Source organism: Rattus norvegicus, chromosome 1 (genome assembly GCF_036323735.1).
Source record: "Rattus norvegicus strain BN/NHsdMcwi chromosome 1, GRCr8, whole genome shotgun sequence".
NCBI classification, from domain to species: Eukaryota; Metazoa; Chordata; class Mammalia; order Rodentia; family Muridae; genus Rattus; species Rattus norvegicus.
In genome coordinates this window covers 217,905,037-217,929,422 of record NC_086019.1, presented here as the reverse complement: position 1 = coordinate 217,929,422, position 24,386 = coordinate 217,905,037, and the positions used below count along the sequence as shown (strand labels likewise).

The following is a 24,386-nucleotide window of genomic DNA, read 5'->3' as shown; positions in this document are numbered from 1 at the left end:
GGTGTGGGATGCTGTCCAGAGGCACTTAGCAGGCAGCAGTGTGCACACACATCTGAACATGCAGCGATATGAAAAATACAGTGTTCAGTTTTAGTCTGTGAATCCCCAGATTTCTTAGAACCATATATTGACTTTATTTGCTTAAAATATCCAGGCGCACCTGCAATCCAAGCACCTGGGAGGTGGAGGCAGGAGAGTCAGAAGCTCAAGGTCAGCCTCAGCTATGCCTTCAGCTCAAGGTCAGCTTGGGATACAGGAGTCCTTGTTTCCAAACACCTGAAAAGTACTTAAATAAGGTTTAAAAAAATCTTTCCTCTGCTCGGTCATCTCTATTCAATTTCTTTTTTATTGTGTTTTAGATTTCCTCACTAATAGCAAAACTCTGTATTAATACTGGAATGTGAAGAATGGGTTATGCTTATTCCTTGGCTTTATGTAATCCTTGGATTATTCCTAAAATTCTACAACTAGCTGAGCTTAAGTTTGAGGAAAATCTACTTATATACACATGTACACATGTACACACATACAGACACAAATATGTATATGTATATGGATAATTTGAAGTAGATTATTTGCACTTATGTCTTTGAGGATTATCACAATTTACCTAGTAGTTTTGTTTGCTTTGTACAGACATGTGCCTTAGTAAACATTTTTCTTTACTCTTGAGAATTTTATGGAAGAATACAATGAAGTATGTACCTAATTTCTTCTCTCCAACTTCACCATGTCATTCCCAACATATTCCCTCCAAACTTCATGTTTTTTTAAAATTAAAAATTAAGTTAAAATTAATTTATTCTACAAGTATAGGTATTTTTCCTGCATATATGTCTGAGCACCACATGTGTATCTGGTGACTGAGTAGGCTGGAAGAGGGTCTCAGATACCCTGTAACTGGAGTTATATACAGTTGTGAGCTGTCATGAGGGTGTTGGGAATTGAACCCAGGTTCTCTTGAAGAACAGTCCATGCTCTTAATCACAGAGCCATCTCTCTAGTCCCCATCCCTATTTTTTTAACTTACTCAGTCTAGTTAGTGATGCCCATATGAGCACGGGGAACTTACCTGTAGCTCCACCCTCAAAAAGTGATTCTTTCTCTCCCATCAGCTATTGCTTGCCAGTAATTACTTAGTAAGAGGTGGGGCATGAACAGCATCTCCCCCATCAATGAGAAATTCTAGCTTAGCCTTAGCTTATTTAATCTTCTAAATTTACATGAGTAGATGGGAGAGCATGGCCAGTAAGTCTAGAGCTTAAGCTATTACTTAGTAGAAGTCTTTTGGAATTATCTTAAGGGTTTATACAGGCGTAGTTTAAAATGTAAATGTAGCACAAACAGATGTTAGATTACAGCAGAATTGTTAGTAACCTTGGGTGAAATGTTTAGAAAAAGGAAATGAGAGAAAAGTAGCTTATGACTTATCTTCCTCTGAGAGTTGATGACTGGGCTATTCAGGTTTTAATTTTGGAAAGTTACTTATTGTTATGTGTATGGGTGCTTTGCCTACATTTATGTCAGGGCACAATGAGCCTATAGTACCCACAGAAGTCAGAAGGGATGTTTGATCCTCTGGGACCGGAGTTACAGATGTTGTTAACTGCCATGTGGGTGCTGGGAATCAAACCTGGCTCATCTGGAAAAGAAGCCATTTCTCAACACTCCATCCACGCTCTCATGATGGACAGCCTGGTGTAGAACACAGATTTGGGGATCTCATCTGCTCATGTGATGCTAGAAATGGAAGTTCTTCAGTAACACTCACAGAAGCCTTGCACTTGTGCTGGGGGACTTGCTCCAGGGCTCTCCACAGATAACCACATCTTCATATGTGTAAGTTCCCTTTATATCACATAATTTGATTTTTACCAACTATATGTACTTCCAAATCCTTTCAATCATCTCTAGATTGCCTCTAGTACTTGGAAGAATACAAATGCTGCCGAGAACATCACACTGTGTTGAGATAACAGAAGGAGCCTGAGGATGTTAGCGCAGATAAATGTTTCTTCAAGTATCTACCTGCAGAATTGATTGTTTCTGCGGATGAGAAACCAAAACATATAGGGAATTGACCCTATAGCATGAAACAGATTGAAAACTTGAAAATATTACTCACATGTAACAAAGCAATAATAGACATCGATTCATACTCCTAATCTTATGTATTGTTAGCTGTTGATTTCCAACAGTTGCATTGTAGATGCCTCAGTGGACATCACATGATCATTTCTTTTCTGCATTTTTATTGGCTATGGTTTTCTGTAGTGATCTCTGTTCGGATGTAAAGAGAATTATGGGCAAATAAGGAACGCTGAAGGCAGGAGAAAGTCTTCTCAAGGAGGAGATGCCCAGTTGATTATCCAATTATGAATGGTCAGCCCTGAGATCATTTACATACAATTAACATTATATAGACTGAGTGGGTTTATCTACATATTTATGAATATGTAGATTTATATTATATTTATAGATATGTACACATATATATTGATGTTTAACAACAGAATGAAAAAAGAGAGCAGATGTGAATTTGAGAGAGAACACAGATGGGGCACATTGAAGGGGTTCTCAAAGGGATGAAAGAGAAAGGGAAAAATGAGATAATTATATTTTAGTTTCAAAAATAAAAAAATAAAGACTATACAGTCATTCTCATGTCATGTCTGACAGATTTAGAATATGAAGCAAACATACTTATCTGGCACCTACACTGCTTTGTATTGGGATATGCATAAAGTTGTGTGTTATGCATCCATATAAATTATCTTCTTTTGGTAAAGGGATAACAGGTTTGAAATGATTGATGTAACTAAAACACTGACTAGAAGAAATCAGCTGAGTTGTATCTGTAGGGTTTTGTTATACTAAGAAAAATGTGTTTTCCTTTGGGTTTCCCCTTTCTGGGCATTTATATTCTTAATCTTTTTTTTCTTTTTTTTAATGCTATGACTGTAGTATTTTTATTGTACACATATTTCTGCTCTTATAGAAGCAAAATGGTTTAATAAGAGAACAGAATTTCGGTATTTTCTGTTAGTCATGTAAGTATCAAGTCAGCATATCTTTTTTTTTTACACTTACCATTTTTTTTATTGGGTATTTTCTTTACTTATATTTCAAGTGTTATCCCCTTTGTCAATTTCCCTCTGGAATCCCCCTATCTATTCCTCCTCCCCTGCCTTTATGAGAGTGTTCCCTCACATACCCACTCACTCACTCCCATCTTCCTACCCTGGCATTCCGGGACACTGGGGCATTGAGCTTTCACAGGGCCAAGGGCCTCTCCTCTCACTGATACCCTATAAGGCCATCCTCTGCTACATATGTGGCTGGAGCCATGGGTCCCTTCATGTGTACTCTTTGGTTGGTGGTTTAGTCTCTGGAGCTCTGGGGGATCTGGTTGGTTGATATTGCTCTTCTTCCTATGGAGTTGAAAACCCTTCAGCTCCTTTAGTCATTTTTCTAACTTCTCCCTTGGGTATTCCAAGATTTTGGGCTAATATCCACTTACCAGTGAGTGCCCGTTTTTAGTCCAATGGTTGGTTGAGAGCATCGGACTCTGTATTTGTCAAGCGCTGGTACAGCCTCTCAGGTGAAAGCTATATCATGTTCCTGTCAGCATGCACTTCTTGGCATCCCTAATAGTGTCTGGGTTTGGTGACAGTATATGGGAGGATCCCCAGGTGGGGCAGTCTGTGGTTGGCTTTTCCTTCAGTCTCTACTCCAGACTTTGAATTTCCTCCTGTGAATATTTTGTTCTCCCTTCTAATAAGGACTGAAACATCCATTCTTTGGTCTTCTAAATTCTTGAGCGAGCTTCATCTGGTCTGTGGATTGTATCTTGGGTATTCCAAGATTTTGGGCTAATATCCACTTATCAGTGAGTGCATACTATGTGTGGTCTTTTGTGATTGGGTTACCTCACTCAAGATTTTCTCTAGTTCCATCCATTTCCTTAGGAATTTTATGAAGTCATTGTTTTTGATAGCTGAGTAGTAGTCCACTGTGTAAATGTACTACATTTTCTGTATCCATTCCTCTGTTGAAGGACATCTGGGTTCTTCCAGCTTCTGGCTATTATAAATAAGGCTGCTATGAACATAGTGGAGCATATGCCTTGTTATATTTTGGAGCATCTTTTCGGAATATGCCCAGAAGTGGTATAGCTGGTTCCAAGTAATCTTCTTGCAACAAACCCAAAAGAAGATAACCACAAGAACATAATACTACCTGTAACAACAAAATAACAGGAAACAATAATCACTATTCCTTAATATCTCTTAACATCAATGGACTCAATTACCCAATAAAAAAACAGATTAACAAACTGGATATGTCAGCAGGACCCAGCATTTTACTGCATATAGGAAATGCACCTTAGTGACAAAGACAGACACTACCTCAGAGTAAAAGGCTGGAAAAAAATTCAAGCAAATTGTTCCGAGAAACAAGCTGGAGTAGCCATTCTAGTATTGAATAAAATTGACTTTTAACCAAAAGTTATCAAAAAAGATAAGGAAGGGTACTTCATCTTCAAAGGAAAAATCCACCAAGATGAACTCTCAATTATGAATATCTATGCTCCAAATGCAAGGGAACCTACATTCATACAAGAAACTTTACTAAAGCCCAAAGTATACATTGCACCTTGCAAAACAATAGTGGGAGATTTCAACATCCTACTCTCATCAATGGACAGGTCATGGAAACAGAAACTGAACAGAGACACAGTGAAACTAACAGAAGTTATGAAGCAACTGGATTTGACAGAGGTCTATAGGACATTTCATCCTAAAGCAAAAGAATATACCTTTTTCTCAGCACCTCATGGTAACTTCTCCAAAATTGACCATATAATCAGTCATAAAACAGGCCTCAATAGATACAAAAAGATTGAAATAATTTCATGCATCCTATCAGGTCACCATGGACTACAGATTGTATTCAATAACAACACAAACAATAGAAAGGCTACATACACACGAAAGCTGAACAATACTGTACTCAGTGATAACTTGGTCAAGAAAGAAATAAAGAAAGAAACTAAAGACTTTTTAGAACTTAATGAAAATGAAGGCACATACCCAAACTTACAGGGCACAATGAAAGCTGTGCTAAGAGGAAAACTCACAGCTCTGACTGCCTCCAAAAAGAAACTGGAGAGCATATATCAGCAGCTTGACGGCACACCTGAAAGCTCTAGAATAAAAGAAGCAAATACTCTCAAGAGGAGTAGAAGGCAGGAAATAATCAAACTCTGGGCCAAAATCAACCAAGTAGAAACAGAACAATACAAAAAAATCAACAAAACCAGGAGCTGGTTCTTTGAGAAAATCAACAAGATAGATAAACCCTTAGTCAGACTAACCAGAGGGCACAGAAAGAGTATCCAAATTAATAAAATCAGAAATTACAAGTGAGACATAACAATAGAATTTGAGGAAATTAAAAAAAAACATCAGATCCTAGTTGAAAGCCTATACTCAAAAAAAAAAAAAAAACCACCTGGAAAATCTGGAGGAAATGGATAATTTTCTAAACAGACACCAGGTACCAAAGTTAAATCAGGATCAGATAAACCATTTAAATGGTCCCATAACCCCTAAAGAAATAGAAGCATTCATTAAAAGTTTCTCAACCAAAAAAGCCCAAGACCAGATGAATTTAGTGCAGAATTTTATGAGACTTTTAAAGAAGACTTAATACAATACTCTTCCAAATATTCCACAAAATAGAAACAGAAGGATCATTACCCAATTCCTTCTATGAAGCCACAATTACTCTCATACCTAAACCACACAAAGACCCAACAAAGAAAGAGAACTTCAGACCAATTTCCCTTATAAACATCGATGAAAAATACTCAATAAAATTCTCGCAAACCGAATCCAAGAACACATCAAAACGATCATCGATCACAGTCAAGTAGGTTTCATCCCTGGGATGCAGGAATGGTTCAATATACTAAAATCCACCAATGTAATCCACTATATAAAGAAGCTCAAAGTGAAGAAATAACACATGATCATCTCATTAGATGGTGAGAAAGCATTTGACAAAATTCAACACCCCTTCATGATAAAAGTCTTGGCAAGTTCAGGAATTCAAGGTGTATACCTAATCAGAGTAAAAGAAATATACAGCAAACCAGTAGCCAACATCAAACAGTGCAGAGAAACTTGAAGCAATCTCACTAAAGATACTAGACAAGGCTGCCCACTTTCTCCCCACTTATTCAATATAGAACCTGATTTCCTAGCCAGCGAAATTAGACAACAAAAGGAGGTCAAAAAGATACAGATTGAAAAGGAAGAAGTCAAAATATCACTATTTGCAGATGATATGATAGTATACTTAAGTGACCCCAAAAGTTCCACCAGAGAACTACTAAGCCTGATAAACAACTTCAGCAAAGTGGCTGCATCTAAAATTAACTCAAACAAATCAGTAACCTTCCTCTACTCAAAGGTAACCAGACTGAGAAGGAAATTAGGGAAAGGACACCTTTCACAATAGTAACAATCAATATAAAATCCCTTGGTGTGACTCTAACCAAGCAAGTGAAAGATTTGTGTGACAAGAACTTCAAGTCTCTGAAGAAACAAATTGAAGATCTCAGAAGATGGAAAGATCTCCCATGCTCATTGATTAGCAGGGTTAATATTGTAGAAATGGGCATCTTGCCAAAAGCAGTCTACAGATTCAATGCAATCCTCATCAAAATTCCAACTCAATTCTTCTAAGAGTTGGAGAAAGCAATTTGCAAATTCGTTTGGAATAACAAAAAACCCAGGATAGTGAAAACTATCCTCAACAATAAAAGAACTTCTGGGAAAACCACCGTCCTTGACCTCAAGCTGTATTACAGAGCAATAGTGATAAAAACTGTATGTTATTGGGACAGAGACAGGCAGGTAGATCAATGCAATATAACTGAAGACCCAGAAATCAACCCACACACTTATGTTCACTTGATCTTTGACAAAGAATCTAAAACCATCCAGTGGAAAAAAAGACAGCATTTTCAACAAATGGTGCTGCTTCAACTGGAAGTCAGCATGTAGAAGAATGCAAATAGATCCATTCTTATCACCTTGTACAAAGCTCAAGTCCAAGTGGATCAAGGACCTCCACATAAAACCCGATACACTGAAACTAATAGAAGAGAAAGTGGGGGGAAGAGCCTTGAACACATGGGCACTGGCAAAAATTTCCTGAACAGAACACCAATGGCTTATGCTCTAAGATTAAGAATCGACAAATGGGACCTAATAAAATTGCAAAGCTTCTGTAAGGCAAAGAACATTATCAGTAGAACAAAATGGCAACCAACAGATTGGGAAAAGGTTTTTACCAATCCTATATCTGATAGAGGACTAATGTTCAATATATACAAAGAACTCAAGATGTTAGACTCCAGAGATTAAAATAACCCTATTAAAAATGGGGGACAGAGCTAAACATAGAATTTTCAACTGAAGAATATTGAATGGCCCAGAAGCACCTAAAGAAATGTTCATCAGGGCAATACATCAAAACAATCCTGAGATTCCACCTCACACCAGTCAGAATGGCTAAGATCAAAAACTCAGGTGACAGCAGATGCTGGCAAGGATGTGGAGAAAGAGGAACACTCCTCCATTGTTGGTGGGATTGCAAGCTGGTACAACCACTCTGGAAATCAGTCTGGAGATTCCTCAGAAAATTATATTCTTAATTTTAATTACTTTTTTAATCCTGCCTTTTTATTTATTTCATGAACTGGACACTTAATCATGTCAATTAGGAATAATTATTTTTTTATTTCACATGTATGTGAGTTAGAATATCACAAATCAGTTCAAACTTTATGATACCTAAAAGTCATGCAATACAAACTATTTCCAACAACATAGTAATCGCTGTCAATATTGTAATTGGGGGCATTTAGGTGATTTTAACAGTTCATTGCAAATAGTTATCAATGGAAACATTTAAAAATACTTTTAATTAATTTTTTGTGAAATTCACAAATTATAAAGCATACTTTTATAAGATTTACTCCTAGCCCTTCCCCCTGAATTTTCTCAGCTCTACCCCTTTTTCAATCCCCACCCCCAACTTTCTGTCTTCTTTTTGTGATACTCTATTGTATCTAATTTGTGCTGCACAGCGGTGGGACCATCCACTAGAGCATGATCCACCTATCAGGTATGCCTCTTTGAGATTTGTGGTGTAAATAATGGTGAGAACCTGAGTTTGAAGTAGTCAGCACATCAATGAGGGCCCCTCAACTCCACAGGCTACCTAAACAAGAAAAATGAGGGCAGCTGAGCATGGGTTGCCATACAGAATCGCTTAAATCACTCTTGACTTTTCCCATTTGTTTCTGAGTGGTGCTGAGCTGGAAGTCTGCCCAAATGGGGGTCTCTGTGGTTTTCGAGGTCCTGGTTCACCTTGCTGTCTTGGTTTGGACTTGTGCTTGGGACATTGATGGTAAATAGCATTTGGAGATCCTTCCTAGACAGGGTAGTGTGTAATAGTTGATTGCCCTCCATGCAGGCTCTTTTGGAGGATGCTTCCTTGAAAACACTAGTGTGTGGTGATTGTTTTGCACTCAGGTCCTTTCTTCCCGACAGAGCTGTCACATTGCTATAAATTTTCTGGAAGACGAGTAATACTTTCAGGCAAAGCAGACTTGTGAATCTACATTTTTCCTCTTTCTGCCTAATGTCTAAGTTCTTAGACATGCTCTTTTCCTACGGTTTTGTCTTTTCTATATAATGTATATCATTTACAGAAGTATTTCATGACTCTGCATCCCAGTCTGCCTTTTCAAACCTATTACCAATTGTCTGTACTCGACAGTATTGAAATTAGTTGCGCTGTGTCGATGAAACTGATCTTCCTGCTTCCGTATTTCTTCTCGATGATAATATTGCTTTCTGTCCTTTTAAAAGTACTGCCCTAACTGGCTGTGATGAAACAAGTCTATCTAATTCTAGTACTTGGGAAGGTGAAGCTGCTGAATCAGGTGTTCAAAAGTCACCTTTGGCTACATAGCAATTTCAAGGCTAGCCTGGGCTACAGAAACACACACACAAAAGTACTGCTCTGCCAGTCACCCGTATCAGATCATGATGGTTCTAGGAAGCCATGAAGACCAAGGTAAAGCAAGTCTGTCATGTTTAAAGATTCACTTTGATATCTTTCCCCCATTTCACCTAGAATCAAGATACTTCCTAGTTTTAAGATCTGACTAAACACGAACTTTACCAAGGCAGAATTCTTGCGTTATTATTTACAAAGTTGACTTGTCTATTGCCTTTTATTGGAAATGGAGTTTCTTTTAGAAGTGAGATGTAGGTCTCTTTTTCGCCTGACTTGGAAACCTTGTAGGAGTGAGGACCATATGTAGTTTCTGGTATCCTTGCACTTTACAATGCAGTCTTTAGGCCATGCAGCAGTTAATGGCTGAAAAGGGAAGCACATGCAGAGAGGAAATGGTAACTAGCAGATTCCAGCTTTCTGGGACAGAATGAGTAAGCTATCTGTGACCTGGTCCTAGTTACTGTTTGGGGACAGGAAGAATTGCTTAAGTTGATGTGTACAACAGTTATATGTGGTCCTCAGTACTTTATTTGATGTTGGAGGGACCACCATAAAGCATCCAGCTGAGTGACGTGGTGATGGGAGGTGGGAGCAAAGCTGTGTAGCCTAGACTTTCAGTCTGCCTAGGTCCACTTACTTTTCAAACCCAATTTTAATCTTAGGTGGTGAGATATGTTTTTTTCTTTTAAGGACGTTCTTCCCAAGTCTCCTATTTAGGGCACATTAGAATAAAATTTTAAACACACAAAGACATAGATGTAGAACACCTGCCTTCCCAAAAATTCCCCCAAACTCACCTTGTCTTCTTAATGAAGGCTTGTCTCTAAAGACCAAGAACTCACAGGCCGCACTGATTTTGGAGACTGCTGCAGCCTCACACTCATTGACCACATATATTTCCCATTTAGGGAAAATTCATTATGTAAAGTTTGTCCACTTATGTTAGTGGTTGGCTTCCTGAAGGTCTCAGTGTATGGGCTGAGACATAGAAGTGTATACGTCTCAGTGTGTAAGCTTTACCTGAAGGTGGATTTTCCAGCGCTGGGAAGCTCGGAGGAGGTTGAGTTTTCTCTCATGTTTGAGGCTGTTTCGAGTTCTTCGGGACCATATTTTCTCTTCATCCCTTCACAAAGGTCGTGAGGATAAAGCATTCCCTTTCACACACTCTCGAATAAAGCACCTTTTGTGGGATCTCAGTTCTTCAGTAGGAAAAAAAAACATAGGTGATTTTATTTTGTCATCCTTGATGTTGCTGTATTCCACCTGTGATATATCAGACATCTATCTATGTACATGAGAAGTAATTAAGCAGATGCATTTAAAAATAATGGTAACCTCAAAGTCCTTCAGAGGCTCTTTTTAAAGCTATGTTTACTCTTGACAGAAAATTAGCTCTTTTCTGAAGCTAATACACACTCAATTTTTTTTTCATGTGTATCTTTCTGCAGTGAATGTAAATTGTTCTCAGGACTGGATGATGGTCATCGTTAGCGCGACTTCCAGTAACACAGACAATCCATATGTTTTTGCTGATGAATTAGTTCTGGGAAAGGGCTGCCTTGCAACTCAAGTACTCACATATCAGTATGACTTTATATACCCTGTTTTTCACTGTGGCATCAGGTCAAAGGTGAGAACTTTGAAGTGCTGTCTGTAAAAGCAATAAGTTTCTTGCCATGCTTATTGACTTACTGTCAACCTTATGGCCCTTTAACTGAGCCATTTACATGCTTCTACTGAGAATAACCAATGACTACAGCATATTAGAGTCCCATATGTATTCCTCCCCAGTTATTGGGTCAATTTAAGGCCCAGAAACTTGTAGCACAGATCTGCAGACTCATGATGCAGGCAATAATTTTAAATAATTTAAAATAATTTAATTTTAAATAATTTAATTAGTCTATTTCACAGAAGCTTGGCAAGAAGGTTTTAAGCAAAATTTTATTTTTGTTTATCTATATTTGCACATGAATATGTGCAGATGTCCATGAAGGCCAAAAGAGGACATCGGATCCCCTGGAGTTACAGACAGTTGTAGGCCAAATAATGTGGGTGCTCGGAACCCAAACTGGGTTCTCTGCAAGAGCCTCAAGCACTTTTATTCACCTATCCATCTTCCTAGCCCCTTCACAAACAATTTTAAATTTTATTCAATGCTTCTCATGTTCTAGGTCACCAGTCCTGGTAATGCATATGATATTCAATGTTCATTTCAACAGTCAATTCAGTTCAGTCATCTGAAATTTACCCATGCTCCATTAGGATTTGTGCCTACAGGAGAATGGATTTTCATTAGAATTAAATATCTGTTAACTATTCAGCTAGGGTTAGGTTGATTTAAAAAATGTAATTTCATTTAGGGACATTGTTTTCCTGTAGATTTTTAAAGTTTATATTTATACTACAGTAATATTTTTGAGCCATTCACTGATTGTCTTATTACTTACGAGATAAGGCACTGCATTTGGAAACTTAGTTACCCAGAGTTTCAGATGGGGGTTTACACAATTGACCCAGGTGTGATTAATGGGCTGGTGAGGTTTTACAAATTAGACTGATTTCCCTCCAGAACCTGTGCTTTAAACCATTTTTTTTGTTATTTGGCTCTAAATTGTTACTAAAAAACTGTTGAGGGCTAAAGAAATGGTTCTGTGGGTAAGAGTACTTTCTCTGCAAACATCAGAACCTGAGTTTGAAAGCCCATGAAACATGTGAAAAGGGAGGTGTGGCTATAGAGGCCTGTAATCCTATCACTGGGGAGCAGAGATGGGTGGATCCTGAGGGCTTGCTGGCCAGCAAGCCTAGCCCAAATCATGAGCTTCTGGTTTAGTGAAAAACCCTGCCACGAAGCAATAAGTTGGAGCACGATAGAGGAAAACATCTCCATTATGCTCTGGCTCTGCATGTGCACATCTACACACTTACGTGCATCTAGTACATGCAGGCCACAACACACACATGCATGTGTGTAGAACATGCATGCATGCATGGGTGCATGTGCATACGCATGCACGCACACACACACACACACACACAGGGAAATGCAACAGAGAAATACAAAGAGAACAATGAAGAGACAGAGAGACAAAGGCACTCAGAAATAACTCCTGAATGCTTTTCATTAATACTCTATTACAAAGACTGTTAAATGACAGTTTGCTTCTGTGTCTTAGATACTCCTGTCTAAAAGTACGTTCAGTTCACACTTACCGTGATCCTTTTCTGTTCTTTTAAGTGGCTGGAAATTCACCTGCACCTGAGAATGACAGAAGCCACTTTTGAAATATTGATGATTTTTGTTTCATATTCACGTCTTCTGTTGCTAGAATACCTTCCTCCTAAACCATGTGATCTCCTAGGTTATCTCAGAAGAAACCATATGTTTTGAAACTGAGATGTACTTTCGTCCAAGGCATCATTGTTCCAAACTTCAGATAGTCCCTTTGCTGTGTTGTTCATCTCGGTGAGTCCTATGGATCTCTCTCCTTTGAGCTTCTCCCACAGAAAAAGAGACTTTAGAGACTATATCCTGACTTGCCCATGAGAATAATTCAAACAAACTCTAAGTTACTATTTATAAAATACTTCAGTAGATACCTTATTATTTTCTTCCTTTCTTTCTTCCTTCCTTTCGTCCTCTCTTCCTTCCTCCCTCCCTTCCTTCCTTCCCTCCCTCCCTCCCTCCCTCCCTTCCTTTCTTCCTTCCTTCCTTCCTCCCTCCCTCCCTTCCTTCTTGTCCTTCCTTCCTATCCTTCCTGTCCTTCCTTCCTTCCTAACTGTCCTTCCTTCCCTCCCTCCTTCTTTCTTTCTTTCTTTCTTTCTTTCTTTCTTTCTCTCTCTCTCTCTCTCTCTCTCTCTTCCTTCCTCCCTCCCTCCCTCCCTCCTTCCTTCCTTTCTTTCTTTTTACACTCCAGATTTTGTTCCCCTCCTGGTCCACCCTCCCACTGTTCCACATCCCATACCTATACTTCTTCCCACCCCAACCCCCCATGTCTCAACCAGGATGTTCCTACCCCAACCACTGCACCAGACCTCTATATTCCCTGGGGCCTCCAGTCTTTTGAGGGTAAGATATATCTTCTCTGATTGAACCCAGACCTGGCAGTCCTCTGCTGTATATGTGTTTAGGGCCTCATATCAGCTGGCGTATGATGCCTGGTTGGTGATCCAGCGTCTGAGAGATCTCAGGGATTCAGGTTAATTGAGACTGCTGGTCCTCCTACAGTGTTGCCTTCTTCCTCAGCTTCCTCCAGCTTTCTCCTAATTCAGTTAGAGGGGTCAGAAGCTTCTATTCATTGGACGGGTGTTCATATCTGCATCTGACTTTTTCAGCTGCTTTTCAGGTCTTTTGGAAGGCAGTCATGATAGGTCCCTTCTTGTGCATGCCCCATATCCTCAGTAATGGTGTCAGGACTTGGGGCTGGATCCCTCTTTGGGGCTGTCACTGGACTATCTTTTCCTCAGTCTGGTCTCCATTTCTATCCCTGCAGTTCTGTCAGACAGGAACAATTATGGGTCAGAGTTTTGGTTGTGGGATAGCAACCCCATCCCTTACTTGATGCCCTGTCTTTCTGCTGAAGGTGGGCTCTACAAGTTCTCTCTCCCCACTGTGGGGTATTTCATCTAGGGTCCCTCTATTTGAGTCCTGGGAGTCTCTCACCTACCAGGTCCTGGTACATTCTGGAGGGTCCTCCCAAACTTCTACCTCTAGAGGTTGCCTGTTTCCATTTTTTTTTCTGCTGGCCCTCAGGGCTTCAATCCTTTCCAACCCAATATCAGACCATGTTCCCCTCTCCCCCTTCCTTACCCCCCTTTCCCTCCCAAACAACTCCCTCCCTCCCCCATTGTGGTTGCTTTCTTCTCCCTCCCAAGTGGGACTGAGGCGTCCTCACTTGGGCCCTTCAGCTTGTTGACTTTTTGAGTTCTGTGGACTGTATCTTGGGTATTTTGTACTTTTTATGTTTTGGCTAATATCCATTTATTAGTGAGTACATACCATGCATGTCCTTTTGTGTCTGAGTTACCTCACTCATGATGATATTTTCTAGTTCCACCCATTTGCCTGCAAAACTCAGGATGTCCTCATTCTTAATAGCTGAGTAGTATTCCATTGTGTAAATGAACCACATTCTCTGTAACCATTCTTCTGTCATGGGACATCTGGGTTGTTTCCAGCTTCAGGCTATCACAAACAAGGCCGTTATGAATGTAATGGAACACATGCCCCTGTGGCATGGTGGGGCACTTTTGGGTATATGCCCAAGAGAGGTATAGCTGGATATTCAGATAGATCTATTTCCAATTTTCTGAGGAATCTTCAGATTGAGTTCCAGAGTGGTCATGCCAGTTTGCAATCCCACCAGCAATGGAGGACTGTTCCTATTTCCATATCCTTGCCAACATGTGTTGTCACCTGAGGTTTTGATCTTAGCTAGTTCTATACCCCATTTTTGATTTTTTTTTGGTGGTTAGCTTCTTGAGTTCTTTATGTATTTTAGATCTTAGCCCACTATTGGATGTAGGATTAGTGAAGATTTTTCCCCAATCTGTAGGTTGCCAATTTGTCCTATTGACTATATCCTTTGCCTTACAGAAGCTTTCCAGTTTCATAAGGTTCCATTTACCAACTCTTGATCTTAGAGTGTGAGTCATTAGAGTTCTGTTTAGGAAATTTCCCCCTGTGCCAATGAATTCAAGGCTCTTTCCCACTTTTTCTTCTATTAGATTCAGTGTATCTGGTTTTATGTTGAGGTCCTTGAGCCACTTGAATTTGAGCTTTGTGCAAAGTGAAAAATATGGGGCTATTTTCATTTTCCTACATACAGACAGCCAGTTAGATCAGTACCACTTATTGAAGATGCTTTATTTTTTCCATTGAACATTTTTTACTTCTTTGTCAAAAATCAATTGTGTGTAGGTATGTGGTTTTATTTCTGGGTTCTCAGTTCTATTCCATTGATCAACTTGTCTGCCTCTGTACCAATACTATGTAGTTTTTGTCACTATTGCTCAGAAGTAGAGCTTGAGGTCAGGGATGGTGATTCCTCCAGCTGTTCTTTTATTGTTAAGAATTGTTTTCACTATTCTGTTTTTTTGCCTTTCCAGATGAATTTGAAAATTCCTTTTCCATGTCTTTGAGGAATTGTGTTGGAATTTTGATAGGGATTGCATTGAATCTGGAGATTACCTTTGGTAGCATGGCCATTTTTACTATGTTAATTCTGCCAATCCATGAGCATGGAAGGTCTCTCCATTTTCTGAGATCTTTGATTTCTTTCTTGGGAGACTTGAAGTTACCATCATACGGATCTTTTACTTATTTGGTTAGAGTTACCAAATAAGTAAAAGTTACCAAGATATTTTAGGTTATTTATGGCTATTTTGAAGGGAGTTGTTTCCCTAATTTCTTTCTCAGCTTGTTATCATTTGTATAAAGGAAGACTACTAATTTATTTGAGTTAATTTTATATCCAGCCACTTTGCTGAAGTTGTTTATCAGCTGGAGTTCTCTGGTAGAATTTTTGGGGTTACTTATGTATACTATCATATCATCTGCAAGTAGTGATACCTTTATTTCTTCTTTGCCAATTTATATTTCCTTGACCTCATTTTGTTGTCTTATTGTTCTAGCTAGCACTTCAAGTACTATATTGAATAGGTATGGGGAGAGTGAGCATCCTTGTCTTATCCCAGCTTTTAGTGGGATTGCTTCAAGTATCTCTCCATTTAATTTAATATTGGCTGTTGGTTTGCAGTAAATTGCTTTTATTGTGTTTAGGTATGGGCCTTGAATTCCTGATCTCTCCAATACTTTTAACATGAAGGGGTATTGTATCTTGTCAAATTCGTCTTCTGAATCTAAGGAGATGATTTTTTCTTTGAGTTTTTTTATATGGTGGATTATGTTAATGGATTTTCATATATTGAACCAACCTTGCATTCCTGGTATGAGGCCTACTTGATCATAGTGAAAGATGGTTTTGATGTGTTCTTGGATTCATAAATAAAATCAAGAATTTTATTGAGTATTTTTGCCCTGATACTCATAAGCGAGATTGATCTGAAGCTCTCTATTTTGGTTGGGTCCTTGTGTGGTTTAGGTATCAGAGTAATTGTGGCTTCATAGAATGAATTAGGCAATGATCCTTCTGTTTCTATTTTATGCAATAGTTTGAGGAATATTGGTATCAGGTCTTCTTTCAAGGTCTGGTACAATTCTGAACTAAATCCACCTGGCCCTTGACATTTTTTGGTTGGGAGGTTTTTAATGACTTCTGTCTCCCTGGGGGGCGGATAGTGGCCTATTTAGATAATTTACCTGCTCTTTATTTAACTTTGGTATGTGGTACCTGTCTTGAAAACCATCCATTTCATCTAGATTTTCCAGTTTTGTTGAGTATAGGCTTTTGTAGTTGGATCTGGTGAGCTTTTGAATTTCATCCATTTCTGTTGTTATGTCTCTCTTTTGGATACTGCCTCTGGGCCCTTTAGCTCTTTGGCTTGGGGTTTATCTAGTTTGTTGATTCTCTCAAAGAACTAGCTTTTGGTTGTTGATTCTTTGTATTGTTCTCTTTGTTTCTATTTGGTTGATTTCAGCCCTGAGTTTGACTATTTCCTACCTTCTACTTCTCTTGGGTAGTTTGCTTCTTTTGTTCTAGAGCTCTCGTGTATGCTGTTAAGTTGCTAGTGTAAGATCTCTCCAGTTTTGTTACCAAGGCACTTAGTGCTATGAATTTTCCTCTTAGTACGGCTTTCATTGTGTTCCATAAATTTGGGTATGATGTGTCAATATTTTTTATTAAATTCCAGGAAGTCTTTAATTTCTTTCTTCATTTCTTTCCTGACCGAATTATCATTGAGTAGAGAGTTGTTCAGTTTCTACATGTATGTGGACTTTCTGTTGTTTTTGCTGTTTTTGAAGACCGGCCTTACGCTATGGTGGTCTGATAGGGTGCATGGGATTATTTCAATCTTCTTTTATCAGTTGAGGTTTGTTTTGTGACCAATTATATGGTTGATTTTGGGGAAGGCACCATGAGGTTCTGAGAAGGTGTTTTTTTTTTTCAGCTTTCTCTCTCTCTCTCTCTCTCTCTCTTTCTCTCTGTGAAATGTTCTCTATGTTCTCTAGATATCTGATAACTTCTATTAGTTTCACTGTGTCTCTGTTTAGTTTCTGTTTCAATGACCTATCTATTAGTAAGATTGGGGTGTTGAAGTCTCTCACTATTATTGTGTGGGGTTCAGTGTGTGTTTTGAACTTTAGTAATGTTTCTTTTATGAATGTGGGTGCCCTTTCATTTGGGCACCCACATTCACATTCAGGATTGAGACTTTCTGTGGATTTGCCCTTTGATGATTATGAAGTGTCCTTCCTCATCCCCCTTGATAACTTTTGGTTGACTGGATATTAGGATATTAGGAATATTGGATATTAGGATGGCAACTCCAGCTTGTTTCTTAGGACCATTTGCTTGGAAGATGTTCTTCCATCCTTTTACTCTGAGATAGTATCTGTCTTTGTTATTGATCTGTGTTTCTTGCATGCAGCAAAATGCTGGATCTTGTTTGCATATTCAGTCTGTTAGCTTATGTCTTTTTATAGGTGTGCTGGGTTCATTAATATTCAGGGATATTAAAGACAGATGACTGTTGGTTCCCATTATATTTGTTTTTATAGGTGGCTTTATGTGCTTGTGGTTCTCTCCTTGGGCTTTGTTGAGAGATGCTTAATGTTTTGTCTTTTTTTTTTTTTTGGTGTAGGTACCTTTTTTGTGTTGGAGTTTTCTTTCTAGGATCCCCTGTAGGACTGGATTGGTAGAGAGATACTATTTGAATTTGGTTTTGTCCTGGAATATTTTGTTTTCTCCATCTATGTTGATCGATAGTTTTGCTGGGTATAGTAGCTTGGGCTGGCATTTGTGTTCTCTTAGTGTTTGCATGATCTCTGACCAGGCTCTTCTGGCTTTCATAGCCTGTATTGAGAAGTCTGGGGTCATTCTGATAGTTCTACCTTTGTATGTTACTTGGCCCTTTTCCCTTGAAACTTTTAATATTCTTTCTTTGTTTTGTGCATTTTGTGTTTTGATTATTATGTAATGAGAGGATCTTCTTTTCTGGTCCCATTTGTTTGGTTTCTTTTACAGTTTAAAAAGTTAAATATATAACATAATTTTAGAATCAAAACACTACCAAGTTGAAAGGATCTAACATACAATCTAGTGGTCATAGATTATTTTACAGCTTTATAGTTTACAGCTACAAATGAAGTTAATAAAATATTCCATCACCTTTGCTAAATAGAAGAATTCGGCATCGAGACACACCCATACATATTAATTTGGGAATCTGAAATTTAGTTTGTTTTATATTCACTTATTCAATTATTTTGTGTATATTTGTGGGTGCATATGTCACAGTGTTTCTATGGAGGTCAGTGGACAATTTGTGGGAATTGTTACTGTGCTTCCAATCTGTGGAGTTTGGGAATTGAACTTGGCTCATAAGATTATTTGGCATGAGAGTTTACCTGCTGAGCCACTGGTCTGTGGCATCACTGTTTTGCTGTTATCTCATTTATAGAACACTTCTCCTAATAAACTTTATTTTTTAATGTTATGAGACTACATGCCTAAAATGTGAGTGGAAAACAAATCTGCCATTTTAATATGAACTAGTAGAGAATGAAGAAAGGTTTGTTCACCTGTATTATTAAATGCACTTGTTTGCAATTTTATGATACTAATATTGGATCCAGAAAATGCCCCATAGGAACCTTGAGATGAAATGCAATAGCATCCTGATGCACGACTTGCCATGTAGAAATGTTTACACCAAATGTTAAAAACCCACTTATAACCTTGTCTAATATACAAACATGCTTGATATTAAAAAAGAATGTAGAGCTCAGAGCAAATGTGTAACATGTTTTAATGTGGCAAATCATATGTCTGTTTTGTTTCACTGTGATAGAATCCACATAACATAAAGTTTACCAGCATTACCACTGGTACAGAACATATTATTTACCTTCATAGTATTTATGACCTTCCATACAAGTATTTTCTGAGATAAACTATGTTGAGGAATTTAGTGACATCCTGGGGGTACCAGGACCCCAAATTAAAGCCAAACTTGATTACGTCATATATACACACATGCATATACATACATAAATATATCATCTTTTCCATATACCATTAAATGCTGGCTGTAATGTAGAGTTCTGACCCATTGTCTCATGGCTAGTGCTTCTTCAGAGGCTTCCATATTAACAGAGATGAATGGTCATTCCTCTGAAAACAATAATTACTCTCTTGTTCTTGGCAAACCTAACTTAGAAAAAGTGATGATAATGGACTGGAGAGAAGACTTAATGATTAAGAGTATTAATGCTTTTGCAGATGTCCTAGGTTTAATTCCTAGCACCCACATGATGGTTTACAGTCATCAATCTCTCCTGTTCCAGAGGTCTGAAGTCTTCTTCTGACTTCTTCAGGCACCAAGGCCTGATAACATTGTATGCATACATATCTGCAGGCAAGACATTCTTACATATAAAATAAGTCTAAAATTAAAAAAATGATAACTAGTCAGACAAACAGACATAAACAGAGCTTTGGTGCATAGACTTTAAGGTTGTACACAAACTTATATCCATTCATTCACCTTCAGAAATCCAACCGAGTTACTGACCAGAAACTTACTATGTAGACATGGTCTTGAACTTCTAGTGATTCTGTTGTCTCTGCCTTCAAAGTTATCAAGTTGATGTGATGGTGTTTAATATAGATAAGAATAATTTGGCTCTAAGTTTTAACTTGTAAAACTGTGGCACCAAGAACTCCAATCTTAATTCTCTCTGTTCCTCTTTTCTTTAGGAAGTCAGTGTGGCTTCTGCCAGCGTCTACTGAGGAGAACTTAAAACCACCCGAGAGTCACTTTATGACTGACTTTGAAGCTACGCCAGAAGAGTTGGGGTTGTTAAATGTTCACCAAGCTGCTTCCTCCCTGAAGGGGGGGATAGAGACAGTGAATTTCATGAATTTCACCATGAATTTCACTGTAAGACAAACCTTTTTTTCAATAAGAAAAACAATACCTGCATAAATTTCTCATCAGATATCTCATTCCTATACACCAAATAAACAAAGACTCTGCTCATGAAGCTGTATTCTTTGATTTCTTTACTCATGTGTATGGCTTGTTAGTTAAATGTTACCTATTGGGTAACGTATATTATTCATTTAAATTTTGTCTTATCTTTTGTACCTAGATTCAAGAATATGTTCTTAATGGCAAATTTGAACATTTAATGTTTATTTTTTAAATTGTGATTGTGGTGGTGGTGCATGTGTGTGCACATACTCACCATGATGCTTGTATAGAGGGCAGAGGACAACCTGTGGGAGTTGATTCTTCAACTATGTGAGTCCCAGGGATGGAACTCAGGTTGTCAGGACAGGTGGTAGGCACCACTAACTGCTTATCTATCTACTAGCCCACATATTTTCTTCTAAATTTTCATGATCTAACTGTTTTCAATAAGAATAATGAACAGGGATAGGTGTATTAATGCATCAGAATAGAAACTTTGGGCTTAGTTTAAATTTTAACTACTAACAAGCTAACTCCTAGGAAAGTTAAATACTCTCTTCTTTGCAGATAACTTTAATATGTTTAGTGTTCTAATTCAAATAAGCTACATTCTAAAACTAATTTAAGGTGACAGCATACTCAGATGATTAATCTATGAGAAAATTCAATTCATGGTTTGAATTTAAGCAAATAATCCCACCACTGAAGTTTGATGTCAGATGTCTCTCTCCTTCGGTAATGTTTCATCTGCATTTATAATAACTGGCCAAGTTAACAGGCATGGACTCATCCTGTGGATCAGTCCACTGGAAAATATTTTTTGTTGTTGCTAAGTACTTTTGTCTTTTTCCCTCTCAACAGAGAGCCTGCACTTAGAGCACAAACAATCAGAGGTAGTTTGTGAAACTTTGAGACAAAATGTATCTTCCTTCAAGTATGTTTCTTGAGTAGTTTCTCATGGCAGTGGAAAAGCTGACTAATAGAAGAGGCACACCAATTTTCTCCTTTCAAGTTCTTAGAGAATAAGATGAACAGTTCTGGGTCAGCCAGGCTTCAGGAAGATGATTCTAAAACATGTTATCCCAGTGCTTGATCTCACAGGCCAGTTGGTCAGACTCAGTGGGGAAGCAATGTTTCTTAAATGTACATGGTGATTTAAGGATGAACTGGGAACAAATCCAGTTTCCTTCTTCATTTTACCAATAATTTAAGCTTCTCTCTCATGGCTGTATTTTTTCTATTAAAGAAATAACTACTGGTTTAAAGCATACAGAGGTGCCTAATTTTGACCTTTAAGATGTCACTTCCTGTGACTGAAGAGCTTTGCACACCTTCTGTCTTTGAACTTGTTTACAATGCTTGCTGAAACGGGTGCTCACATTTTCAATTTACAAACAATACAGCTGAAACCTCAAGTTCCCTTGATGACTTTTCAACTCTAAATGAAAAAAAAAACACTTAGCTTTTTCCCCACTTTCTTGTGCTTTATCCTTTGTCCTCTGACTCCTGTTCTTGTTGCTTTTTCTTTTGTGATATTCCACCTGCAATGGCTTTTGTTGAAAGAGTATGCGGGTGGTGGTGGCAGTGGCAGCGGTGGTGGTGACATGGGAGTAGAGGTGGCGATGTGTTCTGTTCTGTCTTTTGCCACTATCCTTTCACCAATTCCTTGTAACTTCTGTTAGGTCTATCTTTCACCTGTCCCTGCACTTGGCTCTGTGCTCTGGAGTCAGCCTTGACCACAGGGCTGCTGCTGAGCTCCTGCTTGCCTAATCTCCACCATCTCTTACCCTCAAACCGTCCTTCGGTTGTGGTATCATGCTCTCTTCCTCTTCTATGTTTCTATCCAGGATCTGGCTTTTACCATTACTAGGTCCTCACTTTTCATCCTTTTACTCTTCCATGGATTGTTCAGCTTTTCTTGATATCACTCAGGATATCCTCGGGCACATGGACATGACAGGCATTTTTCATGAGATTGTAGCTAGGAGGAGCAAGGCGCTGGAAACTAGAGTCAAGTTCATCCCTAGTACATAGCTGCAAAGAAGTTGGCAAGATTTCATGCCTGGGCTAGTTGTGTACTTCTTTTGGTAGAGTGCTTGTTTACTGTTCCCAGAACTCAGATTTCCATCCCCAGCACTCTTAAAACAAATATGAAGATGCATGCCTGTAGTTTGAGAACCTGCCAAAGGAGCAGGCTCAAAAGCTCAAGGCTGTTCTTAATTCTACAGTAAGACTGAAGCTAGCTTGAGCTCTGTGAGTCCCTGTGTCACAGTAAGAGGTTATGTTTGCATCCTAGGACTTTATAGAATGTAGAATTCAAGAGGTTTCCAACTGCTGTATGATCATTTTGACAACAGTAAGATTCAAGAGGAGAAGAGCTTAAGGTAGAATTTGCAATGGAAAAAATAAACTAAAAGGCAAAGAGTTGAAATATTTCCAGACTGGCCAGGAGAAGAATGCAAAGTCACATGTGTAGCTAATTGAGATTAGCATAGACAGAGGGATCATGGACAATGGGGAGAAGCCCACAAAGGATTTTGGAGCTTTTCAAATCTGCTCTTTAAAGCCTAGAGTTTTGAAAATCAGAATGCTTTGGGGAGATGGATGCAGGATGGACTCCAGGTGCTCCCTGACAAAGCTCTTAGTATTCTGCTCCCAATATTCCAGAATAGCACTTCCCAGATGCTTTAGCCATGGCTCAAGTAAGCCTAGGTGTCAGCCTGTCCCAGAGAAGGTGTGAGATGTGAACCTTGGTGTTGGCCACGTGTCACCAATTATTTAGACATGTAAAATAAAGGCTGTTTCTTAGATTTTTAGACTATTGCAGACACTTTAGATGCCTAGGTGGGAAATTGTGGGAATAAAGTCCTCACAGAAACCATATGTGAGGTTAAGCCATTTCCACCATGCAAAACTACCTGAGTTCTAGTCTTGGAGGGCTTCAGACACAGGGTCTCAACCTGAGCTGAGGCCTCAGATGATCCCTGAAAGCCACTGGGGTACAGTGGGTCAAGGTAAGGGACTGGAGGGCTGCCATTCATCTTGGAACTCCCAGAACATGGGACATGGGCTTAGGTTATCACCATTACCAGCAGTGAGGTATAGCCAAAAGTTGGTTCCATTTAGAGGATGAAGTTTGCCCTCTCTATCCTCTCTTTTAGTTTTTTTAAAATTGCTGTGACTAAAAGCCACACTAAAGAAACTTAGAAAAGTTTTATATCTGTTCACAATTTGAAGGTAGCACACCAAAGGAGGGGTGGTGACAAAGGCTGCTCTGGCTGTGACGGCAGGAGTGTGACAAGGCTGGTCAGACCCCCTGTAGTCAAGAAACAGACAGGAGTGCTCATGCAGCTCATGCTCCCCTTCTCATCCAGTTCACAGCCCCAGCCATGAGATTTCAAGTCCCGTGTTCAGGATTCATCTTCCAATTAAACTTCTATGGAAGCTCTCTCACAGAAGTAGCCAGAGTCATATCCATTTCCCAGGTGATCGTAAATGACTAATTATGAGTGTCCACCCTCTGCTTTCTCTCATGTATCCCCCCTTGTTCCTACTATGCTATGGCATGGCGCGAAGGTCCTCAGCAGTCCCAGTGTTCCCAGGACTTCTCAGATTCTACGACCATGAGGAAAATAAACTCTTATTCTTTATAACTTACCCTGTCAGTGGTATTCTCTTATACCATCAGACAACAGGCCAATAGAGCTGGTGAAAAATGAGGGAATCTGATTATCTTCTCTAGGTCAGTTTTGTCTTCCATCACATTAATTTAGTAGCGATAGGTTATCCTGAAGATGGAAGAAATGGATTCAGCCTGAAGCAAGTTGAACAGCAAACAGCAGCTGATGTAATAGTAAACGCAATATATTTAAGTTACCATTGTCTTAATTTATGACAAATGAACTAACCTTGCTTGGCCTGAGGGGGATTAAACATTTATCATGTCTATAAAAACAATTTTAGCAACATCACTGATACATTATGTAAACTCAGTCCTTCAGTGGCCACAGTATGTTGGACCTCCTTCCAACACTATTCATTCTGCCTGGCTTCACCTTTTATTACATAGCTAGACCTGTTCTTCCCCTATTCCACACTACCTTCCACTGACTTAGCCACATGTTCTTCTTTTATTTCTTGCTCCAATAGTGTGGAGCAACATCTTAGAGCCAGAAATTGATGGCTCCAGA

At 38.8% G+C, this 24,386-nt stretch overlaps 1 protein-coding gene across 1 annotated transcript; it reads left to right on the top strand.

Annotated features, from left to right (window-relative positions):
• Positions 1-2,052: 2,052 nt before the first annotated feature.
• Positions 2,053-24,365, top strand: Oosp2 (oocyte secreted protein 2). Its single transcript, XM_006231112.5, has 4 exons — positions 2,053-8,484; positions 10,548-10,729; positions 12,462-12,565; positions 19,980-24,365. Exons 1-4 carry the CDS (start codon positions 8,409-8,411, stop codon positions 20,206-20,208), a joined length of 591 nt encoding a protein of 196 aa, XP_006231174.1. The 5' UTR covers positions 2,053-8,408; the 3' UTR covers positions 20,209-24,365.
• The last annotated feature ends 21 nt before the right edge of the window (positions 24,366-24,386 follow it).

What these genes read in the sequence shown, in the direction of transcription:
- Oosp2 (XM_006231112.5), top strand. Translation starts at nt 8,409, where the DNA reads ATGGGGGTCTCTGTGGTTTTCGAGGTCCTGGTTCACCTTGCTGTCTTG. An exon ending in ACTGTGGCATCAGGTCAAAG is followed by an intron (nt 10,730 to 12,461) that starts GTGAGAACTTTG and finishes GTGATCTCCTAG; the next exon opens with GTTATCTCAGAAGAAACCAT. An exon ending in TTGCTGTGTTGTTCATCTCG is followed by an intron (nt 12,566 to 19,979) that starts GTGAGTCCTATG and finishes TCTTTTCTTTAG; the next exon opens with GAAGTCAGTGTGGCTTCTGC.